This window comes from Vigna umbellata, chromosome 5 (assembly GCF_029865625.1).
Source record: "Vigna umbellata cultivar VRB3 chromosome 5, Vumbellata_1.0, whole genome shotgun sequence".
In the NCBI taxonomy this organism is placed as follows: Eukaryota; Viridiplantae; Streptophyta; class Magnoliopsida; order Fabales; family Fabaceae; genus Vigna; species Vigna umbellata.
Genome location: NC_142169.1, coordinates 15,278,168 through 15,305,551, shown reverse-complemented (window position 1 = coordinate 15,305,551; position 27,384 = coordinate 15,278,168). Strand labels below are relative to the sequence as shown.

The 27,384-nt window shown below is 36.3% G+C and overlaps 1 protein-coding gene across 1 annotated transcript; it reads left to right on the top strand.

The window, feature by feature from the left end:
- Positions 1-1,794: 1,794 nt before the first annotated feature.
- On the top strand, positions 1,795-23,726 carry ARP2 (actin related protein 2). Its single transcript, XM_047322638.2, has 15 exons — positions 1,795-1,955; positions 2,101-2,211; positions 2,369-2,503; positions 2,581-2,652; positions 2,934-3,012; positions 3,354-3,403; positions 8,514-8,617; positions 8,701-8,769; positions 8,852-8,915; positions 9,805-9,873; positions 10,103-10,186; positions 12,799-12,857; positions 22,201-22,267; positions 23,139-23,222; positions 23,316-23,726. The coding sequence occupies exons 1-15, from the start codon at positions 1,914-1,916 to the stop codon at positions 23,394-23,396; spliced, it is 1,170 nt and encodes a 389-aa protein (XP_047178594.2). The 5' UTR covers positions 1,795-1,913; the 3' UTR covers positions 23,397-23,726.
- Positions 23,727-27,384: the final 3,658 nt, after the last annotated feature.

The window sequence follows — 27,384 nt, the reverse complement described above, 5'->3', positions numbered from 1 at the left end:
ACTATATTGAGCGAACCCTAGTGGGCTTGAACGTCTTATTATGAAGTTTAGCTTAAGAAGCTAGAACGAGTGCCTGGTGTAAGACCAAACACTTGCTTAGGACGAACACTTAGTATAAGACCTAGTGCTACTAAATTTAAAGAGAAGAGGTTTGATAAATATACTAAAATAATATTGGAGTAGTGTTTAAGAATAACTAAAATATACAAATACGTATAGAGATATATATACTTAAGCTTATCACGGAATACCAAGACGCAACTATACTTGGTCGAACGCCAAAGCATAGTATTACAACACGAAGACGCTCGTCCTCAACTAGGATTCTTCCCAAATGAAAGAATCCAATTCTAACCAAGTTCACTTAGAAAACCGAACGGTCAAAGATCGTTCAGTAACGAACGTACACTTTCATAGGAGAATTTCACACTTAGGAATCATTTATCTCAATTCAATTTCTCAACATTTAACTACATAAGTTCATACATCTATATCATATCAATTTCATATATTTCGTACATCAGAACATAGCACAACCATATTTCATTTCCAGTCATCAAATCAACGAACGTTCATACAGTATAGTAAACATACAGATTAAATTAAATAAGCTTCCCTTACCTCTAGTGTGAACGATCGTCCTAGAGGCAGAAATACAGTTCACCACTACCGGTTCTTCTACTCTCAATGCTCGACAATTTTTCAACTAAACCAAGAAAATCAAAACACTCTCAGAACTACCCATTTGAAGAATAGCGATCAACACAGAAAACCAGAACTGGATTTGCATGCCTAGGAAAACGAACGATTGGGTGAAGAGAAGGACTTACCAGCTCAGCTTCACAAACCGAACGGTTTAACTTGAAGCTCTTGACGCCGGAAGTACTTCTACGGTGTCTGAATGATGATCGGAGAAGAGAAAGGGTGAGTTTTTTTAGAGAGAAGATGGAGAAGATGTAGTGAGAAGGAGGAGAAAAAAAGATTTTTCAGAATCTGGGAAGAAGGGTGCATGCAGAGAGTGAGACAGCAGTTTTCAAAAAATCAGTTTTGCTTCCCTCGTCAAAACGAGCGTCCGCTCATCTGATGACACCTGTCTTCCACTATCTGATTTCCAGATCCTCGTTGCTTGACACCTAGCGTCCGTTCAGAGGGGTTTTGGGTGAGTTTTTAATGATTCTGACATAAAACATGGAAAATCAAAGACTATTGATAAAAATTAGATAGTAAGGATAAGTAATAATTCAAAATTATAATTATAGGAATTAAATAAAATATACAAATGTAGAATAAAATGTTATATCTCTTTATATATTTGTATACATAATACAAATTTTAATTTATACATAATGTATAGATATTAATAACCTTGAACACATATTTATAGATAATGGAAAAAATATTAAGTGTTAGTATTTTATAGTTACAAAAATTGAACTTTCTCTGGTTGGAATAATTGGAGATCAGGAGTAATGGAAAAACCATAATTGGAGACGAAAGAATAATGAAAAAACCATCAATACAGTTCTCAAATAATTAACTGAACTGAAAATCATTTAACTTCAGTTATTGAACTACAAAATAGTATATTTAGTTTTTAGTAAAGTTGAATTAGTTTTATAAGGACTATCTAACAATTAAACCTAATTTTTTTTACTCGATACAAAAAGTTAAAACATTAGTATTATAAAGGACTATTTACCTGATTATTTTTTCCACTGCAGTCAGGCACGAACTAGTAAAACGACAAAGCAATGGGGTCGTTTCGCTTATCACCTTTTACTGGATCCACCAAGCCGTAGACCCCACTCACACTTGCCGCATTTTCACGGCAGAAGCCAAGGTCAGAAGCCAAAGTGTTAAAAAAAGAAGCGTTACAAACGGGCAAAAGGCACTGGGAGCTCCACCAAGGCACCATGGACAGCCGAAACGTCGTTGTTTGCGACAACGGAACCGGGGTACTTCTCTTCTCTCTCGTACCTTTGCATTTGATTGGAACGGATCTTGCAAAATACGCTGAATTAGTGCAACATTTGCACTTCCACGATCTGAATGGTGTTATATTTCTGAAATCACTTTTGTTCTTAATATATGTGAATGCAGTATGTGAAGTGTGGATTTTCTGGGGAGAATTTCCCCACATCGGTCTTTCCTTGTGTAGTGGGAAGGCCGATGCTCCGTTACGAAGAATCACTTACCGAGCAAGAGGTTAAGGTAATCTAAACTCAATATCTCACTGTCAAACCTTATTATAAGAGGTTGTTGTTGTTGCAAGATTTTATTATTATCATTATTATTATTTATAACGATGATGATTTGGATGATTGTGATGATCTTATGAAATTAGATTGGTTGTTTGTGTTGTGTTTAGGATATTGTTGTTGGCGAAAGTTGTGCAGACTTGCGGCATCAGCTTGATGTATCTTATCCTGTGAACAACGGCATAGTGCAAAATTGGGATGATATGTGTCATATATGGGATCATGCATTTTACAATGAATTGAAGGTGACTCTCGGGGCTTGTTTCTGAATTTTCTTTCAACTATTGTTGCTTTCTCTCGGTAATTCGTTTCATTTTGACAGATTAACCCTCCAGACTGTAAGATTCTACTCACGGATCCGCCTCTCAATCCTTCCAAGAATCGTGAAAAAATGGTTTGCTTACTGATTCCGTTGCTTTCCTTTGAAAAAAATAAATAAATAAAATAATCTTATATATAATTATTGAATTCTATCAAGGTAAAAGTCTTTTTGTATCCTTATCCAATCATAAATTACTTTATGTAGTAAGAGTGTGACTTTTATACAGTTACTTTAAAAATGGTATTCAATTTAATTTCTAATCAGTTGACAATGTAAAAATCTTTATATAGGCAGAGGATGAAAATTAAATTCTTAGTTATAATATTGTTGTTTTATGCTATTTGGCTTGGCAGGTCGAGATGATGTTTGAGAAGTACAATTTTGCTGGAGTGTTTATCCAAATCCAAGCTGTTCTAACATTATATGCTCAAGGTGCTTATAGAGATGAGTGAAGGTTGATGTTTTGTTTTTCTGTTATCTCAGTCTAATTGTAGTTTACTCCCATGAGTCTTATTGAACATTTTTGAAAATTACCGACTCTCTTTATAACATTTATTTATTTATAAACTTTAGTTGTTCATACTCTGTTATAATTACACACCATATTTAGTGAAATTACATATCATAACTTGTAAGAACTTCTTTGTGACACGAGGAGTGTTTTTTTTTTCATCAACATGTGTTCTCTGGAAAACTCGCTCTTCCTTCTCCAACATGTGCTCACTTTGTGCCATCTTTCAGCTTGCACTTTAACATTTCTTTACTTGTCTCAGGTTTGTTGACTGGATTAGTTATTGACTCCGGTGATGGTGTCACTCATGTGGTAATTAATTAGCTTCTGTGCCTCTTAATTGTTATGGTGACCACTATAATGACACTAGGTTTTGTCTATTTGTTTCAATCTCACTTTTTTCCTTCTTTGTACAGTGCTTTTTGCTACAGTCATTTTTTACATAATGTCAGTTGTATATAAATATTATGATGCCAAACCTTACAACCTTGTTCCCTTGTTGATTTTTATAACAAATCTTAATTTGAATTGGGCACAGTAACTAAATCAAAAGTCGTACCTCTCTCTAAAGAATGTTATATTTTGCAAAGTTGGTGCTGATTAAGCTTATTCGATTCTAATTTTGAATGCATGTCATTGTTGCATTTATGTGAATATCATATTTGGCTTCTTTCAATTCAGTGCATGAATTTTATCATTAGTTTGTTTAGCATTGTTCATATTTTTGGATTGGATTGCTAATTTATTTGTTATATATATAATGTAATTTTATAAATATTACTTCTTGAATGAAAGCTTTAAATTCCATGGTGGATTTGTGAGCTTGTGCTCAAAATAATTTTTAAATAGTGTTAAAACAGAATGGTCATCTACACTAGCGTTGGTTGATTAGAATCCTAAATATATGTATATTGTTGTTATTACAATGAATTTGTTGAAAAAATCTAAATTAGAATCAGTATTATGCTAGTGAATGACTTTTTTTGTAACCTCATTTCTTGAAATCCGCCACTCATTGAAAGCTTGTACCATTTGTAACATTGCCATAACATTTTACATTAACTAGTACGCTTATGTACTCTGTCAACTTATATTGAATTATACTTTTCAGATAAAGAAACCAACTATTTTCTTGCATGCTTATAGCTTAATTATTCTAAAGTTTGCTGAGTGATTTTAATTCAACAGCTAGATTAATAGCCAATTTCTATTATATGATAATAAATGAAGAAACAGTAACTTCACTTATCAGACAATGGTTTCTAATCTTCCAAGAGGCACCAATTGTATTAAAGTACCCCAAAGTAAGTATAATCATATACTGTTTGATCACAGTCTTAGAGCCTCAGACTACCAGAAATCTCTCCAAATTCTCTTTACCCCCTATCCCCTCATGCTCATTAGTGTAAGTTTTTTCCAATTTCCATCAATGACCCCATAATCATGCTGATAGAACTTGATCAGATTGCAAGGAAATGGAAATTTTTTTATTGGGATACAACTCCCCTGTCCAATGGACAACGGGAACAAGATGATCTTGATCTTCAGAGGAAAGAAAATAACTACAATCTCTACAGGAGTATTCAGAACTCAAAAAGCCCTGCTCAATCTCCCCCACTCTGTTTCAAATCCCAACTAAATTGCTCTGTCACAAATTCCCTTCTTTTAATTCCTAATCTGTCTGTTTCTCTCTACTGTGACAGAGTAGTGCATTACAATTTTCACATTTGTGTGCTGACAGTAGTCATTATTACTGTTTTCACTGCTGTTTATCTTGTTTCACTTATACCCCTTTAATGGGAGGTCTAACACATCCCTCATTTATCATTTTGTCACATTGCCTTCTACTTTGGAACCCTGTTCTCTGCACTAAATGAATTCTCCACTATTTCATTAATTACAATTCCTCCACCATCCCTTATGCTTTCATTGTCGATATTAACCCAACTTCCTCCACTCTGGACCCATCATGTTTCCTTTTTCTTTCATATACATGGGTTAGCAGCTATTAGTACATGTATATCGAGCATATAAACAATACATTTGAAGGGATTCACCACCTTGTAGTGGCCGTTTAAATAAGGCTAAATAATTGGATTGTTATTTAAAGGTCCTACAACTGAGAAAGGAGAGCTTGAATCACAACTCACAAAGTGGCTGGCTTTGATCCTGTTGTATGTGTCTCAGCCAATGATTTATGCAAGTAACAATGTGTTACGTATCCGAGTGGGAGACGTAATTAAATACGATCACAGTAGGTAGAAAAGACAATGAATGAATGATAATGGACGAATGAATCTCTTTTATTGATAGAAATATCTGAATCAAAGAAAGCAAACAATAACTGGGAGCATAATCTCCTTCAGTCACTAGAGAGCATAACCTCCCTCACAGGAGCATAGCTGCCTGTCAACAAAACTCAATAATAAAAAACATGACCCTAACAATAGCCTCTAGCCTTATTTATACTAATTCTTTCCTAAATAAAATATTTCCCTAGAATAAAATATGAATATTGTTCTAAATAAAATATCTCCCTAGAATAAAATCTTTATTTACTCTAATTAACTTATACGGGATATTCTCCTCGAATGTGGCTCCCTTTTACTGTAATTAGTTCCCGCCCATCCTAACCGCTACGACAATTGGGATGGTAATTCTTCAACCGTTCGGCTCAGGTCCTTCACTGCTTCCCACCGCTCGGTTCGAGCTCTCACCATCTTCCGCCGTTCGGCTAGACTCCCCATAGCCTACCACCTTTCAGCTTGACCTTTCTCTGCTTCCCCCTTTTCGGCCTGGTCGCTCCCCGTTGTTCATCGTTCGGCCTGCTCGTTCCTCGTTGTCCCTCGTTCGGCCTGATCGCTCCGCCTTCCACCATTTGGCCTGGTCGTTCCCTGTCTTCCACCGTTCGGTGCCCTTCTCCTTCTCTCTTATACCTTCTTCTCTCATATACCTTGTACCCTAACAATACACCCCGCTCCAAAACAACCTTGTCCTCAAGGTTGGAACAGTGAAACCTGATCTCCTGGCTCCTTTTCATCATCGTGTTATCATATGAAGGAAACCCACAGGCAACTGCCCTCCAATTTAGGTCTGGAGGTTTGGGTGGTGGCAATTCCTCCCCAATGACTTCCATTGTTCCTGGGTTCTATTAACTTCCAGCATTCTGGTCCCCTCTTCAGGTGTATCAAGAACTGCAAGCCCCCTTTTCTGTTCGCTGGCCCACCTCTTCACATAATCCATCTTTCTCTCCGGGGCATTGATTCTTTCATCTGCCCTTCCTTTCAAAGCCTTCTTTCTTCCTTCCTTCACGCTAAGGGTATCCGATAGTTCTCTCCCGTTCGGATCTGTCAATCCTCGACTGTTTGGTTTCGATTGTCCCCTCCTGTTCGGATATGGCTGACCTCTCCCGTTCGGATCTAGCAGTACTCTATCGTTCGGTTCCGGTAATCCTCTCATGTTTGGATCCGGCAGTCCTCGCCCGTTCGGAGCTTGGACGTATTCTTCCGCTATCCTCGACTACTTACTGGCCGCCAGTCTTTCGAAGACTGACCCCCTGCTTCTTTCTCCAAATCGGATCACCATCGCTTCCTTTAAAGCAGCCCGCGAACGGTTCCTGGTCTTCTCCCTCCAAAATCTGAACCAATATCTGGCACTTCTCTCCATACTGATTTAGGCTAGGCGCACCTTCTCTTCCTTTGACACTCCTTGTAATTCAAAGAACTTCTCAGCTCTATTGATCCAATTCAACGGATCAATCCCTTCAAAAATGGGTAACTCGACCCTTTTTCTCCAATTTAGTGGTTCGTCCTGACGTCCACCGTTCGGTCCACCATCTCTCTCGCCCTCATCTTCATTCATTTTTCCGTCAACAGACCCCTGGCTTCCTTCTGAATTCCCATCTAGATGACGGGTTCTTCCTCCCATCATCCTCATAAGCTCTTGCAAATCTTTGCGGATTGCCGCCACCTCTGTCTCTAACCCTCCTATGGACAGTTGCATGCTCTCCTGTCTCAGCCCTACGTGCTCTAGTTTGACTTCGACTGTGTTCAATCTTCCCTCCATGATGTCTTTCACTCCTCTCTGTCAATTTGGCTGGCTTCTCACTCCTCTCTTTCGAATCTGGTAGTTCCCTCTGTCACGCCCTTTTCTCCTCTTTATCGATCTGGCAGTTCTCTCCGTCACGCCTTTTTCTCCTCTCTATCGATCTGGCAGGTCCCTCCCTTGACGATCCGGCGGGTCAGACCAATTGTTATGTATCCGAGTGGGAGACGTAATTAAATACGATCACAGTAGGTAGAAAAGACAATGAACGAATGATAATAGACAAATGAATCTCTTTTATTGATAGAAATATCTGAATCAAAGAAAGCAAACAATAACTGGGAGCATAACCTCCTTCAGTCACTAGAGAGCATAACCTCCCTCACAAGAGCATAGCTGCGTGTCAACGAAACTCAATAATAAAAAACATGACCCTAACAATAGCCTCTAGCCTTATTTATACTAATTATTTCCTAAATAAAATATTTTCCTAGAATAAAATCTTTCCCTAGAATAAAATCTTTCCCTAGAATAAAATATGAATATTGTTCTAAATAAAATTTTCCCTAGAATAAAATCTTTATTTACTCTAATTAACTTATACGGGATATTCTCCTCGAATGTGGCTCCCTTTTACTGTAATTAGTTCCTGCCCATCCTAACCGCTGCGACAGTTAGGATGGTAATTCTTCAACCGTTCGGCTCAGGTCCTTCACTGCTTCCCACCGCTCGGCTCGAGCTCTCACCATCTTCCGCCGTTCGGCTCGACTCCCCACAGCCTACCACCTTTCGTCTTGACCTTTCTCTGCTTCCCCCTTTTCGGCCTGGTCACTCCTTGTTGTTCACCGTTCGGCCTGCTCGCTCCCCGTTGTCCCCTGTTCGGCCTGATCGCTCCGCCTTCCACCATTTGGCCTGGTCGTTCCCCGTCTTCAACCGTTCAGTGCCCTTCTCCTTCTCTCTTATATCTTCTTCTCTCATATACCTTGTACCCTAACACAATGTATCATGTCTCAAAAACATCCTTAATAGTTTTGCAGTTTGGAATTAATTTAAGATTGATGTAGAGAATTATATCAATTCTTTAATAAAAAACTATTACTCTGCCATTGGAATTTTCTTGAAGCAATGAATAGGTTAAAAATATTGTGACTTGTGATTCATTGTTTATTTTTTTTGAGAATGGGGACTCCTCATGTCTATTTTCATTTTCTGAATGAAACACTGTATGATCACCAATCATGTACACAAGTGTTATGTTTGACAATCCATGGTTTAAGAGTGTGAAACATGTTCAGTATTTTGCCATTACCGTAATACTAAATTATTATTATTCTTTATATACATTTCAAAACCGTTAATCATGAAAGTTATTATCCAGGTTCCAGTTGTTGATGGCTATTCTTTCCCTCATCTAACTAAACGAATGAATGTTGCTGGTCGACATATAACCTCCTATCTTGTTGATTTGCTTTCAAGGAGGGGGTATGGACCAACTCCTTTGATTTAAATTGTAATATCTTATGTATACTTAAGTTCTTATCAGAACACAATTTTCTGTCCACAAGGTATGCATTAAATAGGACTGCTGATTTTGAGACTGTTAGGGAAATCAAAGAGAAGCTGTGCTATATAAGGTTAGCTACAAATCTGAAGCCACACTTTGATTTCCTGTGTCCTGTAATCTTTCCTTAGTAGGTCCATCTATTTTCCGTGCAGTTACGACTACAAGAGGGAATACCAGTTGGGGCTTGAGACCACCATCCTTGTTAAAAATTATACTGTAAGTTGAGATCCTACATTTTTTGAAATCTTTTTATGACTACTTCTGTGTGAATAATTCTAGATTCAGTTGGAAATTCTGGTTAAACTGGCTTTCCCAAGGATAGAGGGACAGGAGGATCATGTTCTGTTGATACTTGAATCTGTTCTTTAATGAATTTGAATACCTGTCCTTTTCAAGACTTTTGGTAATTAAATTCACGCCTTTTGTGCCTGAATGCATGCAAGTACTTTGTACTATTTATTATTATTATTATTGATGTCATTGCTATTGCCCACGTAGTGCATTTGGTCTAAAGGAGGGAAAGTGAGGGTTTCGTTGTTTGATTTGGTCCAAGAAAAGGGTAGGGGAGGGAAAATATGAGTAATGTATTATTAATCCTATGAGCATCAGTGAAGGGGATGGAAGGTGAAATAAAATCCTAGAACAATTCATTCAGCATAGTAAAAAAAGTTGTGAACAACTTTCTCTCTCCTTCGGTTCCTCCTAATATTTGAGGTGAGAGATTTGGCCTCATTTTTCCTTGCCTTCTAAATTTCTGAGCTAAACTAGGAGAGATAAAAAACCGCCTCCTCTCTCTTCCAACTTTCATGTGTGCATAAGGTAATTGTCATTAATATTGTAAGAATGTACGAAAATATCTAATATTATTTTAATGTTATATCAGAATCTTAGATTATTTATAGGATTAGTTTTCCTATACCTCATTATCTCTTAGAATTGGTTATCATATTTCCTTATGTCATGATTATTTATCTAAAATTAGTATAATTAAGGTTTGATGCTCTAGGTTTTACGATCAAATCACACATTGTAGTACATCACACCATATCAAGTTAGTATCAATCTCATAACAGTTTCTCCATGTTAATTATCTTCCTTGAATCAGCTTCCGGATGGAAGGGTCATTAAAGTAGGCACTGAAAGGTTCCAGGCTCCTGAGGCTCTTTTCACTCCGGTAGGTGTTTGGTGCCCATTTGACTTATGTTTTCTACTGTTAAAGACGTAGATTTATTTTTTGTCTCTTTAAGTGACAATTTCAAAGTGAAAATCCCATCATAATCGTTATGACAATTCTTCTTTAAGAGGATAACAAAAGTATTTTCACTATTTTTGTAATTTTAGCTGAATTACTTAGCATTTAATTTGCTGGCTTATGATTGCTTGGCCTTTTCCTCATTGAACAGGAACTCATAGATGTAGAAGGTGATGGAATGGCTGACATGGTTTTTCGCTGCATTCAGGAAATGGATATTGACAATCGGATGATGGTACTATACTCTTTTTGAAATCCATTGCAGTAAATAGCGAATGATTAAAATAAAAATATCCTCAATATCTTCGTATTGATTGGTAGAAAATATCTCAACAATCTTCATATTCATTTTAACATATTTTTTATTTTCTTATTTTAGAGAGATTGATTGCTACAAGTAGAGATGATGAGAATGTAATTGTTCTCAATAAAACATTTCTTTTATCCTTACATAGTTTAGGTTGGTATAAGTGCTCCCATTCTTAGGAACTGTACTTTGCCACATAAACAACTGCCACTGCCATTGTCCACCATTGCTCCTTTGAGGCTAGTGGTGGGTTAGAGAGGTTCACGCCATGCGGGCGATCATAACGTTGGTGGTTGAATCTCAAATGGAGTTGCCACGTGGCTCCACCATCGCCTTTGAGGTCAGTGGTAGGCCAGAAAGGTGCAACCCATGTGACTAGTTTTGTTGAATCCCACAAGTCGTCACAAGTATGGTTATCAGAACCTCTTAAGCCCATTCTAGGGGGATGTGATATCTCATTTGTTTAGATTTGAGTTTTTAAATTCTTTTGCCACATGTGTTCTCTTTGGTATTGTTGGAGATCCTACGTTGACTAGAGATAGAGATATAACCAAATTATAGTTTGAGTAAATTCAAACTTCACCTTACAAGCCTACATTGTGAGATCGAGTTATGCTAAAGTCTACATTTTGAAATGGTATCTAAGTCTATTCTAGCAAAATTTGTTTGGCCTATTGTACCACCCAAATATATACTTTGATCATATCTTTAATCAATGTGAAAATTCAAACACAATCCCATACAACAAGACTTGAACATCTCAAAGATGGGAGTTATATATTTTTGTGTGGTCTGTTAGCATCTCGATAGTAGTGGTACCATAGGCCAATAAACTTGATTAGGATAAACACTAATATCATGCTAAACTATTGGAAATAGAAACCTTGAGTTGATCTCATGTGTTTCTGAGACAATGTAGATGCTTTATTTATCTTAAGAAAATGGAATCAATACAATAAATAGAGAAAATATGGTTCCCTCTAATAATAAAGATTTGGTATTCTTTTCGTATTGCTACTCCTTCTAGTTTTTGATATTTTGTTAACTTTATTAATGAATATTCTAATTGCAATTGAATTTGGTTGATGCAAAAATCGATCAAAATGTTTTCTATCTTTCACTCATTTTATTATAAAATCAAACCACTAGTTAGTATATCCATACATGATTTTTAGAGTGACAATGCTTGTGAATACCTGTCATACTAATTCTAACAATTTATGGCATATAATGGTATTCTTTGGCAAACTTCGTGTTTCCATACTCCCGAACAAAATGGAGTAGCTAAATGAAAAAACTACTTGGACCCTTCTCTTTCCCATTCATGTTCCCCTTTATTTTGGGGAAGTTCAATCTTAATCGCATGTTATCTCACTAATTAGATGCCATTATCTGTCCTTGATGATTAGGTCATCATTTTGTCAGTTTTCCTTATTCTCATCTTACATCCTTCCTCCATGTAGTTTTGGTTTCATTTGTTTTGTACATAACCTCACACCTGGTCAAAATAAACTCTCTCCTGGGTAGTTCAAATGTGTCTTTCTACGTTATTATCATTCTAAAAAGTGGTATTGGTATTTCTGTCCTAAATGTAGTCGGTCTTTTATTTCTGGTAATGTCTCTTTCTTTGAGGTGTCCCATATTATATACACTTGGTCCTTTCAATCAAGATATATGTAGTTAATTCTTCATCTTTGTTAATCATTCTTCATTTCCTGCTGTACTAGTTTCCAGAGCATTTCTTGTCTCTCATTTATTCTTTGGTTTTCAATACTAAGGAACTCTTTGGCTGGAATGAAAATCACTGTATCCTTGCATTGTATAAAAGTTGAGGTGGAAAGTATGACTCAATTCAAGTCTGGGCGATTATTTTTGTTGAAAAATCTTTTTTTTCTCTCTCTCTCTGTCTTCACCATTACACCTTTCTGCTTTCTCAATCGAGCCAGTCCTCAATCTTTGTACTAATATTTTTATTTGACGTCAGATCTCTATTACATGATCATATTTGTATTGAGTCATGGGTCATGATTAAATTGCGACCTGTCCAAATATCTATCATTAAAACATTCCTTTAGGTCAAGAATTTACGTTTGTGAATAAAACCACTGCAGTTCTAGCAGGTCTTGCTCACCTTCCATAATCTGTTCTCAGCACTCCTGTTCTTGATATTGCATTTTGAAAATGTCATGCAATTTATTTATGGGATAAAGTTTCATCTTCACCATTACACCTTGCCTTCACAACTGAGCAAATCCTCAATCTTTGTACTAGTATTTTCATTTGACGTCAGATCTCTAACTACATGATCATATTTGTATTGAGTCATGGGTCATGATTAAATTGCATCGTTATATACCACCTGTCCAAATATCTATCTTTAAAATATTCCGCTAAGTGAAAAAATTACGTTTATGAATAGAACCACTGCAGCTCTAGTGGGTCTTGCACACTTTCCATAATCTGTTCACTGCGCTCCTGTCTCTGATATGGCATTTTGAAACTGTCATGCAATTTATTTATGCTGTAATGTTGTCTTGCAGCTATATCAACACATAGTTTTAAGTGGAGGGAGCACTATGTATCCTGGATTACCAAGCCGGTAATTTGTCATTTCTTCTTTACCTTGGTTCTATCTGTCCTTAATCTTGTGTTGCTGATTTTTTTAGTTCATATTATTATTACTTCTAAATAAGTATTTTCATTTTATATTATTATGTGTCTTGTAATGGAACAGTCTCTCTTATCTTTTCCTGCTTTAGCTGTTTGGGCAGGTGCAACAGTCTGCACTCTTGCTGTAAACATTTCATTAAAAACTATTCTTTCTAAAGCTTCAAGAGTTTAAGTATTGATATACATTTCCATACATGTATTGCACGACACTAATCTCAACCCTTCAGTATGTTTTTCTGCTACATCCATGGTAGTGATAATTAGATGTAAGTGACAGGCAATGTGATAGGACCTTGAGAGTTTATGAAAGGAGGAAAGGAATAAAAAACAAGACGTAGACTTTAGGGGGTTAAGGGGGCAGTTAGGTGGTTGGTTGTTTTCTGTTTCTTGTAGGGGATAGCTTTATAAGGGAGGGTGAGTGTCTTGGGACAGACACGTTTTTGTTGTATCTTAGTTGACAGGAATATTACATCCTGTGTGAAGGGAGAAGTGCTCCCTTGGAGGCTTTCGAACATCATTCTTTGTCACAAGAATAATAATACAGATGTTTACAATAAATTCTGTGTTTGTGTGTGTGTTCAGAGTGCCTTTCGGGGTGAGTTCTGGGTTTCTTGTTCCGAGAAACCTATCATAATGTCATATCTGTGTGGATACATATTTGTGAATGCCTTTTGTCCATTTTTAAAAATACTTAAAGTGCCTCCTAGCGCATATTTCTTTGGCTGAAAGCACCTTCTAGAATTCTATATTGTTCTTCTAAGAACTAATAACAGCAGAATCCTTATCTTGTTAGTGTGAAAAATTGTGTAGGCAGTAAGCAATGATTATGAGATTACTTTTCTTGATCTCAGAAAGAAACAATACATGGATGTTTAAAGGAAAAACAAAATCCTAATAAAAGGAAGTAAATCTCCTGTAATAAAGGAAATAGATGTCCAGAAAGAAAGACTCTAAATCAGGAGCAAATATACCAAATAAACTGGTAATCTCAATCCCTTAATTTTATGGGTTTTACGAACAAATCTATATTTATTGTACAAGATGTGTAATATTTACATCCATATGTCAACACCACTTCTCAAGTTGAGGAATAAATATGCTCCATTCCCAACTTGGTTATGAGATTATTGAAGTTTGTGGTATTGAGTCCTTTTGTCAGTACATTATCCACCTAATGCTCAGACGGAATGTATGACTTGCATACTAAACCTCCCACTTTTTCCTTAATGAAGTGTCTATCTATTTCAATGTTTTGTGCTGTCATGCTGAATGGGATTATGTACAATGTCTATTGCTGACTTATAATCACAGTAGAGCTTTATAGGTCCCTTCGAATTAACCTTCAAGTCATCTACTATATTAGCCATAATAACTCATCTAATATAATTGTGATTCAGCCTATGATCTTGCAACCACATTCTGTTATTTTGCTTCTCCATGTCACTAAGTTCCCACCTTGGAAAGTAAATATTTAGTTGTTTTCATCTTCTATCGACAAGAGAACCTGCATAATATGCATTAGTACAGGCTTCAAGAATTAGTCTTCCATTTCTTTTGAATAATATTCCCTTTCCAGGGCCACCCTTCAAGTAATGTAGAATTATATAAACAACATGAAGATGAGTTTCCTTTGGTTCATGCATAAATTGGCTGATGATACTCACTAAATGCGGCAATGTTTGGGTAGATATATTAATTTCTGACCAGTCGCTAATATATATTTTTGTCTACTGCTGTTCCTCTTCGGCCTTACATAACTTGTGATTAGGATCCATTGGGAGTTGGTACTGGTCTGCACCCAAATTTTCCAGCTTTTGCCAACAAATCAGTTTTATATTTTTGCGGATATATGAAAGTTCCCTGGTTAGAGTAAGGCTACTTCAATCTTCCTAGCTCTTTTAGTTCAAATTCTTGGTCTATTTGTTTCAATTCTTCCTTCTCTTTTTCATCATTTCCAGTTACCACAATATCATCAAGGTAAACTGGAAGGCCTGTTGTCCCCTCATTCCTTGAATGTTTAGTAAACAACGTATGATGTTCACGAATTTGTTTGTAGCTAAATCGCTTCATAGCTTTTGTGAATCTTTCAACCAAGCTCTATGGGATTGTGTCAGTCCATACCTTTTGCAGTGTGCACACCTTATATTTTTTCATCTTCAATCCCATGTTGAATATTCGTGTAATTTCTTCTTCTTCTTCTCCTAATTATGGAATGTAATTAAATCTTCTAATTATGTAATTAAAATTGTACAAGGAAATAATATTCTTTGCAACATAAACCAAGGAATTCTAGCACAAACTTTGGTACTCTCACTTAAAAGCATAAAAAAAATTATTATAAAACCCAAAATTACATTAATCCTTCTAGATCATATTATTCCACCTTTGAAGACCTTCATCATGGAATGTCATGAGTACACTTCATCCAAGAGAAACATAACACCGGATCAAATATCATTCTTTTATTTGTTTTTCATTTCTAAACTAGAATCCCTACAAACACTATTGGTTTGATATTAAATTATATATTGTTGAGAAATCTTACGAAAATTTATTCCTCACATTGTTGAATGGACAAAACAACAATATTTTAACAATCATAAAAAATATCTTTTATTATTATCTTTTCCTTTCTTTTTTTTGGCCACTTCTTTTGTGTTTATTTCTCTTTTTCTATTTTCTTTATATTTTTTCTTGAATTTCCTTTTTCCTTTAACTTCTTTCTTTTATTTCTTTTTCTCTTAACTCCTTTTTACTGTCATCTTCTCTCAAATCCTGTTTTGTTTCTTTTTTTTCACTAATTTTCTTTTCTACTAGCTCTATGTTTATTTTTCTCTTTCTCTCTCTTAGCACAATTATATCATGGCTTTTCCCAATACTCATCAAACGTTCTCCTTTTATCTCTATATCTTATGCTCTTTCATTTCTTTCCTTCTTCTCTCCTCAAAATTCTCTTTCAAAGTCTTCTCCATTCGTGAAACAAAATCATGTATAAACAATTTGTGATATGCATTGAGTTGAGAAGAAACTTTAGCATTAGTACTTGCCATAAGTCCAAAATGAAATTGAAAGTAAAAAAAAAAAACACTCACTGAATGTCAAGAGCTGAAGCTCTGATACCAGCTAATAAGAACATATAAGGGAGACTGACCTGATATTTAACTTGGAGAAGGATATTGACATCATAAAAAACATGAGAAGGTGAGTAATATGTCACGAGGTTGATCACTCCACAGGTTATTGGATAAATTCAAATTTGAGTTCTTATAATTTAGAACTCCACAAAGTTCTTAAAATTGATATATCTCTAACTTCTTATAAAATGTTCATATTTATAAGCTTTTAGGGCGACAAGCAGTAAATGCGCATTAAGACTCCAGTTAGAAATAAATTTCCACCAGCACTTATTTTGATTTTAATTGACTCCACACTACCCCAATACTTATCATTATGGTTTAGGAAGCTTAAGAACACTATTCTAGACCATCTTAAAAGACATTTGAAATATTTAAATAAAAAGAAATATGAAAATTACATTAATAATGAAGAAAATTGGCTTAAGAAATTATTTAGTTCAACTACTTAAACTTGAGCCCACCAATGCTTATTCTAGATCATGTGAATTTGGACTTGTCATGTTATATTCAAATTTGGCTCAACTCTTCATCAACATGTAGAAAATAACATTAGATAAAATATTTTCATGGACCTATCATGCAATTCAGTCCATTTTCTTTATTCCTCATATTCTTCCAAGTGCAGCCTTTGGTGCTCTTAATTAACAACATAATACAAAACCCAAAATTACAGTGACCTCCCTAGATCATATTCTGCACAACCTAACCGTGACCTGCTGCTTTGACTGAAGAAAGGGAGCTCTAAATTTTTCCAGAAGCTATCCTCAGTAGTAGACAACATGCTCATGGAGATGTAGAGGTCTTGCTCTAGTGGCAACAATTTCCAGCTTGTGAGAATAGTTTGGAGTTAAGCATATGAAATTCAACAAGTGTTCCCTCAATTCCACTTTGAGGACAAGGTCTCACTTAAAAGGGGGTATAGTATTGATTAAGACTATGAGAAATAGAGAAGATTGGGAGAGAATATCCCTTGTGTGTGTTGCATACACATAGGGTAATTTATTTATATTGTAAGATATGGGCCAATGCCCTTAATACATAATAGACTAAGCCCAAATAACAGAAACACACATCTTAACATCTAACACTCCCCCTCAAGCTGGAGCATATAAATCATATGTTCCAAGCTTGTTACAAAGATAATCAATTCTAGGTCCTCGTAAGGACTTAGTGAATATGTCTGCCAACTGGTTGCTTGAGTTAACAAACTCAGTCTTGATATCTCCGGATATGATTTTTTCTCGAATGAAATGACAATCAACTTCAATGTGTTTGGTTCTCTCATGGAAGACAGGGTTAGAGCTAATATGAAGAGCAGCTTGATTATCACATATAAGTATCATGTGAGTGACATCTCCAAATTTCAATTCACTAAGCAATTGTTTAAGCCACACAAGCTCGCAAGTAGCTGATGCCATAGCTCTATATTCTGCTTCTGCACTAGACCTTGCCACAACACTTTGCTTCTTACTTTTCCAAGATATCAGGTTGCTACCAATAGAGACACAATATCCAGAAGTAGACCTCCTATCAGAAGGGGAACCAGCCCAATCAGCATCTGAATAACAAACAATTTTTGTATCGTTGTTAGAGCCATATAGCAAACCTTTTCCAGGTGATCTTTTAATATACTTCAGTATGCGAACAACTGCCTCCCAATGGTTTTCACATGGGGAGTTTAGAAATTGACTCACCACACTAACTGCGAAAGAAATGTCAGGACGTGTAACAGTAAGATAGTTTAATTTACCAACTAGTCTTCTGTACCGTTCAGGATCTGAGAAAGGCTCCCCCTGATTTGGTAGGAGTTTGATGTTAGGGTCCATAGGTGTCTCAACAGATTTACAATTCATTAACCCTGTTTCCTCCAAGATGTCTAACGCATACTTCCTCTGAGATATGACAATACCATCATTGGATTGTGCTACTTCAATACCCAAAAAGTACCGGAGTTTGCCAAGATCTTTGGTTTGAAAATGATGACAAAGGTGTTGTTTCATCTGAGAGATGCCAAGATAGTCGCTTCCTGTGAGAACAATATCATCGACATACACTATTAAGTAGATACATCCAGCACTCGAGTGGCGATAGAACACCGAATGATCCGCTTCACTGCGAGACATACCAAATTGTTGAACAACACAACTGAATTTACCAAACCAGGCCCGATGAGACTGTTTTAGGCCATATAAGGATTTGCGAAGACGACATACCAATCCAGATGACTCCCCCTGAGCAACAAAGCCAGGCGGTTGCTCCATATAAATTTCTTCATGCAAATCACCATTGAGGAAAGCATTTTTGACATCAAGTTGGTAAAGAGGCCATTGGCGAAGAGCGGCCATGGCAATGAAGAGGCGAACAGAGGTCATTTTTGCCACTGGAGAAAAAGTATCACCATAATCCAAACCAAAAATCTGTGTGTAGCCTTTGGCAACCAGTCGAGCTTTCAGACGATCAATCGTGCCATCAGGACCAACCTTGATAGCATACACCCACCTGCAACCAACAACAGACTTTCCAGATGGTAATTGGACCAGCTCCCAAGTTCCACTGTCCTGTAAAGCACTTAATTCATCCATCATAGCTTGACGCCAACCAGGATGAGTTAAGGCATCACTCACAGATTTGGGAATTGACACAGAAGAAATGGATGAGAGACAAGTATAAAAAGATGGAGATAATCTGTTGTAATTAAGAACAGTATAATGGGGGGAAGGGTTACGGGTAGAGCGTATACCTTTACGGAGGGCAATAGGCAAGTCAGACTCAGTTGCTGGAGCCGGAGGAGACACATGAGGCGGCACCGGAAGTGAGTCATGAGGGAGACGATTACGGCGACTATAAACCTGAAGGGGTGGAGGTGAAGTATGATCCTGTGGTGAAGGAGAGTCTAAAGAAGGAGAAGACAAAATGGGTGGAGCATCACCAGGAGGATCACATATAAGAGGAATATCAACAGTAACAGGGAGAGGTACAGAACTAGAAGATAGATGTGAAAAGTAAAAAGAAGACTCATCAAAAGTGACATCAGCAGAGATAAAATGACGATTGAGGGAAGGGGAAAAACACTTATAGCCCTTTTGTGACCGTGGAAATCCTAAGAAGACACATTTGTGAGACCGAGGAGATAACTTATCAAGACCAGGACTAAAATCATGAACAAAACATGTAGACCCAAAAACTCGAAGAGGTAATGGATGCAGAGGGTCTTGAGGAAATAAGATAGAATGAGGGATTTTGTTATCTAGGACGGAAGATGGCATGCGGTTGATAAGATAACATGCTGTGAGAACTGCATCACCCCAAAAACGGGAGGGTACTTGACCATGAATAAGAAGTGTACGAGTTGTTTCAATAAGGTGTCTATTCTTGCGCTCAGCCACCCCATTTTGTTGAGGGGTATAAGCACATGAGGTTTGGTGAAGAATGCCATGAGAAGCCATAAACTGTTTAAACGGTTGAGAAAGGTATTCACGACCATTATCACTACGTAAATTTCGAATAGAAACCCCAAACTGTGTTTTTATTTCATTGAAAAAAGATTGAAAAATAGAAAACAACTCAGAACGATTCTTCATTAAAAATAACCAAGTACATCTGGAATAGTCATCAATAAAGGTAACAAAATACTGAAAACCTAAAATGGACTTAACACGACTAGGTCCCCAAATGTCAGAATGAACCAATGAAAAAGGAGACGACGCCCGTTGTGAGACACTACGAGGAAAGGAACTACGAGTATGCTTCCCTAACTGACAAGACTCACACGACAAACTTAATAATGTGGACAACCTTGGGACAAGTTGTTGTAGTTTGGCAAGACTGGGATGACCGAACTGAGCATGAAGAAGGGATGGTGACTCCATGACAACGCCAACATGTGGAGAAGGGCGGAGATGATAAAGGCCATGAGACTCACATCCTGTGCCAATCATGTGTTTCGAACTCCGGTCCTACAACCAAACAGAATCTTTAGGAAACGAAATAACACAATTAAGAGTACGAGTTAAACGACTAATGGACAATAAGTTGAAGGGAGACCCAGGCACATAAAGTACATGATCGATGGATATGGATGGAAAAATATTAACAGTACCAATACCATGAGATGAGACTCTAGACCCATCAGCCATTGTTACTGAGGGTAAATTATTCGGACATGACAAGGAAGAAAACAAGGACTTGTTACCAGTGATATGATCTGTGGCGCCTGAGTCAAGGACCCAAGGTCCAAGGGAGTGAGTTAGACCAACAAAAGGTGTACCTGTACGTGCAACAGATGCAGATGTAGTGGAACCAGAGTGCTGATGATCCTCATACCATTTGAGAAATTCGTTAAAGATTGCAGGTTTGTCTACGATATTAGATGAAGTAGGATGGTCTGCAGACGGTGATCGGGGAGGTGGATCAGAATTTGCCATTGCTACAGGTCGAGGAGGACGTCCATGGAGAGCATAACATCTATCAATTTTGTGGCCTAACTTGCCACAATGGTCACATTTTGGACGTCCTTTACTTGGCTTGCGAGACCGACTTCGATCATCACGTTGAGCAACCATAACAGAGGAATCATCAGTATGAGGGGATGTCTCAGTGACGGGTTTGCTCGGTATACGCAAAAGAGCAGAACAAGTAGAAGTAAAGTTGGGTATGACAGGAGAACCCAAAATCTGATCACGGACATGAGAAACATCATCAGAGAGTCCGTATAATGCCAACAACATGAAGAACTTTGATCGCTGTTCCAATTCTTCAGCAGGAGTGGAAGCAGGAGGTAATATATCATTAAAGTCATGAAGAAGGGCATGAATTTTACCCAAATATTCTGCCATAGGACCAGGATTGCGCGGACCAATAACAGTTAATAGGTCCTGACAAACACCATAAAGACGCTGAGTGTCATTGGTGTATAACAACTTCGCTTGTGCCCATACTTCTGAACATGTTTCATAGGATCGAAACATTTGTTTCAGTGAGGAGTGAATGGTGGACTTTATAACAATGCACAACTGAGCATCAATTTTCATCCAGCGGGAAGTGTCATCTATGGGAGCAGTAGTCACATTTTGAGTAAGATGATCTAAGTACCCTTGACTCTTCAACCAAAGTTTGATGTCGGACGCCCATGTTGCATAATTTGTGCCATCTAACTTGTCAATGGACAAGTGTACATTCACATAATTGGTATATATTGAAGGATCAGAAGATGAGCCACCAATAGAGGTGTTTGTAGACGAGGAAGACGCCATAGGGAAGGAGAAACCCTAAAAATTCAAAGTGCTCCGATTGACGCAACGACCACAGATCCAGAAAGAGGGCGAGGAGGCGATCACGGCGGTGCTGATCGGCGGCGGAAAGCTCCGGCGACGCGCCGGCACGCGCGGCGGCAGCGGCGACTCTTGCGGCGGCGCGTGGAGGCGCGTGGGAGGTCCGTTCGCCGCGATCTTCGTACGACGGTGGTCGCCCGGCCGAGACGATTCCGATGGTGTGGTCGCCGGTCGATTCTGGAACTCCGGCGACGGCGGCGGCGACGGCGGCGGCAGCGGCGACGGCGGCAGCAGCAGCGACGGCGGCAGTGAGGGGTGCCGGAGACCGTGGAGTTGACTGGAACTATTCCTGTGCTCTAGATACCATATGAGAAATAGAGAAGATTGGGAGAGAATATCCCTTGTGTGTGTTGCATACACATAGGGTAATTTATTTATATTGTAAGATATGGGCCAATGCCCTTAATACATAATAGACTAAGCCCAAATAACAGAAACACACATCTTAACATCTAACAAAGACAACCTTCTACGAAATACATGTATCAAAGAAAGAATAAGAAAAATTATAATGTATAATATTTAATGGGGTTGGCTGTCAGTTAGTTGAGCAAAAGACAATAGGGAAAGCTTGTTAGTAGTTGGAGGTGGAAAATACAACTGCATAGTTTTGTGTGGGATATAACTGAAACTAATTCTTCTGGGAGTTGTTACTGTTTGAGGAGTTCTTTAAAACCAATAAAGGCATTCTTGTTTCTTTGGTTAGTGTTTCCAGATTCTAATCTGATCCCAGTTCTATCACCCCTTATTGTATTTCAAAGTTAAAGTTGGTGAATTCATATTCTTCCTCCATCCCATTTTTCAGATTGGAAAAAGAAATACTTGATCGTTATCTTGATGTTGTCCTGAAGGGTAACAAAGATGGATTGAAGGTAAGCTTAGGCTTCTTCTTTTCTTTTGTTTCTGCATGTGTATCCAATGTAGCATGTGTATTATTATTAAAGGCACATTTATTTTGTATTTTAACTTGCTTGTTGTTGCTAGTTAATTTAGAAACAATCAATAATTCTTGTTAGCCAATGGAGTTACTTATCGGGATGAGCTATGTAGTATACTTGATAGGAACTTGGGTATTATGGGGTCCTCGAGTCCCACATTTATGGGTTGCTCGATGGAGTATTTAAATGTTTGGCTCCCCCTTAGCTTTTGAGGGTGGGTTACGGTACTTCTCAATTTGTATAGGAGGTTGTTGTCAATGTCTTGGAAATGGCTACCTGCGAGGTGTAGTATTTTAGTGTCTGGTTCTCTTAATAGCTGTAGCTTCTGAGGGTCAGTTCCCCAAGTGCTTGGGTACTTATCAATACGTCAAGAGAGAATTATTTTGTTGTTTGTTGAATAAATTCTGATGATATCTATAGGGAAGGAAAAGGTCTGTTTCTCTTGAATTAAGTATGGCCTTGTGACCCCAATATTATATTCTAACCTTAAATTGACATTCCCAGCTCATGATTTTGAATCGTGATTGTATCAAGACGTCCTCCTCCCAACCCAATGTGATGTCACTAGAAAATTAAAAAAGAATTAAATCTGAAGCTTCCGTGCAGTCCCTCAATTTATGGATCTCTATCACTTTCCTTTTCGGTACCTCCAAAAAGGGCAGTAGCATGCGACCATGTTAGTTAAGGAAATACAGGATGCTTTAAAAAAGAAAGAGAACAGTATGTGATAACGAAAGTTTATAATCACGATTTCGGCCGACTTATTTTTCCGTGTTGTCACCTTTTCTGTTCTGATGGTGATCAGAAATTACGACTAAGAATAGAGGATCCACCACGTAGGAAGCACATGGTGTACCTTGGAGGTGCTGTACTTGCAGGAATAATGAAGGTTTGAGTTAGCTATTAATGTTTTGGTTATTCTCTATGCATAGACTTATGTGTCAATGTAGATGTGATGGCTGTTGGCATATTTTAAACTCAGGATGCACCAGAGTTTTGGATTAACAGGGAAGATTATCTAGAAGAAGGAATTGCTTGCCTAAGCAAGTGTGGCCAGGCATGACTTTGAGCTCCGTGATCGCTCTGAAAACGGGAAATCATTTTGGGAAGCAAAAGCGCTCCAGAGGCTAAGTGATGAATATTCAAAGTTGTTAAAACTGCCTCCTAAAATAGCTTACATTAATTGCTGTTGGCATTGTATAGCTGTCCCTATGGCTACTAGAGGCTTGCTGTGATTGAGTATGCACTTACGTTTTCGTGATAGATACGACAAGAGAATTCTTGTATCTTGTTTTTGTAACAAGAATTGTTGAAACTGTGGCATAATGTTGAACAAAGAATATACATTGTAAATTTGGTAACTGTTCCTAGTTCGTTTTACTTTGTTGAGAAAGCTTGTCTACGGAAGACTTTACACATCTACGTCGGCAATAATAAACTAATGGATTAACATTATCTAGCTCTGGAAAATATTGGAGCTTTGCATGACAATAAGGAATACGTTTCATAAGTCGAGTTTTTTTTTTCCCACCAACTTAGTCTACTTATGTTTCAAGAACACGGTTTCGCTTTTAACTTGTGTGTCTTTATTCAATTTATAATTGTCTCCTAAAGTATCAAGTGTAAATTTTGTTTTGAAGTCTTAGTATATTAATTTGTTTGGAATGACTTAGATTTAAATTTTAAAAAGTAAAACTAAATTTTAGTTTCGTGGTTTTTAGTTTTAAAATATTGTGGTTTTCAATTTTTAAATGTTAGTACTACATTTTAAATTAAAATTACATAACTTACATTTTATGAGTTTGTATGGTGGCGTTTGTGGTTGTTTGATAATGAAGGGGCGAGATTGACAAATGAGGAAATGGAACAGATGAAGATTGTGATAGTCAAAGTTAAGTATGATTGGAGTGATAATGTTGATAACAGTTATAATGAAAATTATTATGACGATAGAGTAAATGGACAATTAATATTTTAAATATGCCGGTATTATCAATTTAATTTTAGAAAAATGAAATTTTGGTTCACTCTGTGGATATGTAAAAAATAAGGCTTATTGCTTTTTAATATTATTGTCATAGTTTAATGAAAACATGCTTTTGATTTAGAAGTGGATTGGTTCTTAAAATTATAACTCGATCACTCTTGTAACAATAATAATGCTGTGTTGAATTAAAAAGGAGTTAATTCAACTCTATTCACATTTTAATAAGGTGAAAGTTTTATAATTTGACTCAACTAATTAATAGGTTAACTGATTTAAATATGTTTTATTCCTAACAATCGGTTTTACCTTAGAATCAAAGTGGATTTACCTTATTCACTTATTTATAATAGTATAGTCAAACTATTAACCTATTTCACTGTACTTTAATCAAAATATCAATTATTATAATTGAGCAAACAAATAATTTAAGTATTCAACCTTCTATTATAATATATATATATATATATATATATATATATATATATATATATATATATATATATATATATATTTGAATTTAACTTGATTAAATGAGTCAAGTTGAATGATAAGTTTGAACCCATTTTAAATAGGTTATTTTTAGGGGTTTTAATTGTGATTGCATGCTTTGTCTTTTAAATACATTATGGATTGTTATTTGTTTGTTTAAGAAGTTTCTGAATAATAGTTCTTTTAATGTTAAAAGACAAAAGACATAATGTTTTAAGAGGCGTGTGTGACAAATTTATAGATAAAGGATATAAAAATATTAGAAGTTCACTCTTAAGCTTCTGACCTATTTTTAATCCGAGTCTAGAAATAGATCACCTTTGAGCTCTTGGTTACGAAATCTTAAAACATTCTTTAGAACTAAGTGTTTGTTTAAACTCTCTTGAGAAACTTAGAGTTAAGTAAGAATGAAGTGTTAGTCTTAGTGAGTCTGATAGCATAATCTGTTGAGCTAAGTTTTGAGCTTGCTCATCCTTGTGTTTGTCAAAAGAGGTGCTATGAATCTCTTGTCTATGGTGCATTGTTAAACCTCTATTCTGCTTCTATTTTTAAGTTGTTGGTTTACTTTTAGTTATAAGATAATATCTCTTTTAGAGAGATTAATAATTAAACGTAAGATCTTTTTTATCTGAACCGGTATAAAAATTTATGTGCAAGCTTCTCTTCCTTACACTCTTTTACTTACTTGCTATTACTTGTCTTAATTGTGAAGTAATCTTTTTAAAAGGAAAGTTCATTTAAAAAGAAGCGATTTTTATTGAAAAACCAATTCACCCTTCTCTTGGTTGTTCTCCTTTCTTTAAACTTTCCGGTGCGCGTTTTCAACACATTTGTATAGTCTTTTGGATGCTTTTTAGAGTTGTCACTTGTGGTATCCCTTTCTTGCACAAATTGCACAATATTTGGTCAATATCACATAAATAATAGAACTGTCAATTTGACCCATGACCCCGGGGCTAGCCCTAACCCACTCTTGAAAAAGCCTCCTCTTAAGAAGCCCCTCAAATGGGGGCAAAAAACAAGCCCCAACCCCCAAAGCCCCCTCTCAAGGGGTTAGGTCAGTGTTAAGGTGGGTTTAACCCACTAAAAAATTTTTGGAAACTAAAATTCAACATTCTCATAGTAACTATTAAAAGTACTAAATTTTATATTCATGGTAATTGATTTCTTATTTCAAATTATTAAATAAAACTAATTAGTTATAGTTTAATAGAATATTTAATATTCAAAATAACCACTTTTTTAAATAATTAAAAACAATTGCAAACCACACACTTAATTTTATACAACTAAATAGTATTACAAATTTATTTTACTAAAATATTATAAAAATGCTTTATTTTGTTGTCAATTTTAATACAATTATATCTTATATTGCAGACACCAATTATTAGAAAATTATATATAATTAGTAATATCAAAATAACCCCAAAGAGAGATAATAACATATTAAATTGATTTAATATTTGTACTGCTTTTACAGTTCTTAAAAAGAATCACTCTTTTGTTTACTCGACTTCTAAAATATCACTAAATCTGTTTTTAACTATTTAAAATTAAAAATAATTCAAAAATTTATTATCTAAATTTTTGGATCATAAATAGTATTAATATTTTATGTGTAAATTAAATTTATGTTTTATTTTGTTTTTTTCTCTGATAATCTTTTCTCAAAATCACCATACTTAAGATTGAAACTGTAAAATAATTCTAGAGGGCTTAATTGATCCCTCTCACAATCTTCTATTTATAAGAATAAATTGATACACAAGTACATGATAAATAGGATAATCCTAAATACAATATAATCATGATAAATAGGGTAATCCTAGACACAATATAATCATGATAAATAGGGTAACCCTTGACACACTATAATGATGATAAAATAGGATAAATATCCTAACACTCCCCCTCAAGCTAGTGCATACAAATTGTATGTACCAAGCTTGGAACAAATAAACTCAATCCGAGGATCCCTTAATGACTTGGTCAATACATCTGCGAGTTGATCGTTTGACCCAATAAACACATTACATATTTCTTTGGTCAACAACTTTTCACGAACAAAATGACAATCAATTTCTATATGTTTAGTCCTCTCGTGAAACATTGGATTTGATGCAATGTGGAGAGCAGCTTGATTGTCGCAATACATCTTCATAGTATGGATGTCACAAAATTTAACCTCTTGAAGGAATTGTTTCACCCATATAAGTTCACATGTTAGTGATGTCATTGCCATATACTCGGCTTCCGCAGTTGATCGAGCTACTACATTCTGCTTCTTACTTTTCCATGAAATAATGTTTCCTCCCAAAAAAACACAATATCCTATAGTAGACCGTCTATCAATAGGTGAACTTGCCCAATCTGCATCACAATACCCAGAGACCTGAATGCTTCCTTTATCTTCATATAACAATCCTTGCCCGGGAGCCTTCTTTACATACCTTAGAATGCGAATGAGAGCATTCCAATGGTCAACACATGGAGTCTGCATGAACTGACTAACCACTCCAACTGCAAAGGATAGATATGGCCTTGTAATAGTGTGATAAATCAGTTTTCCAAC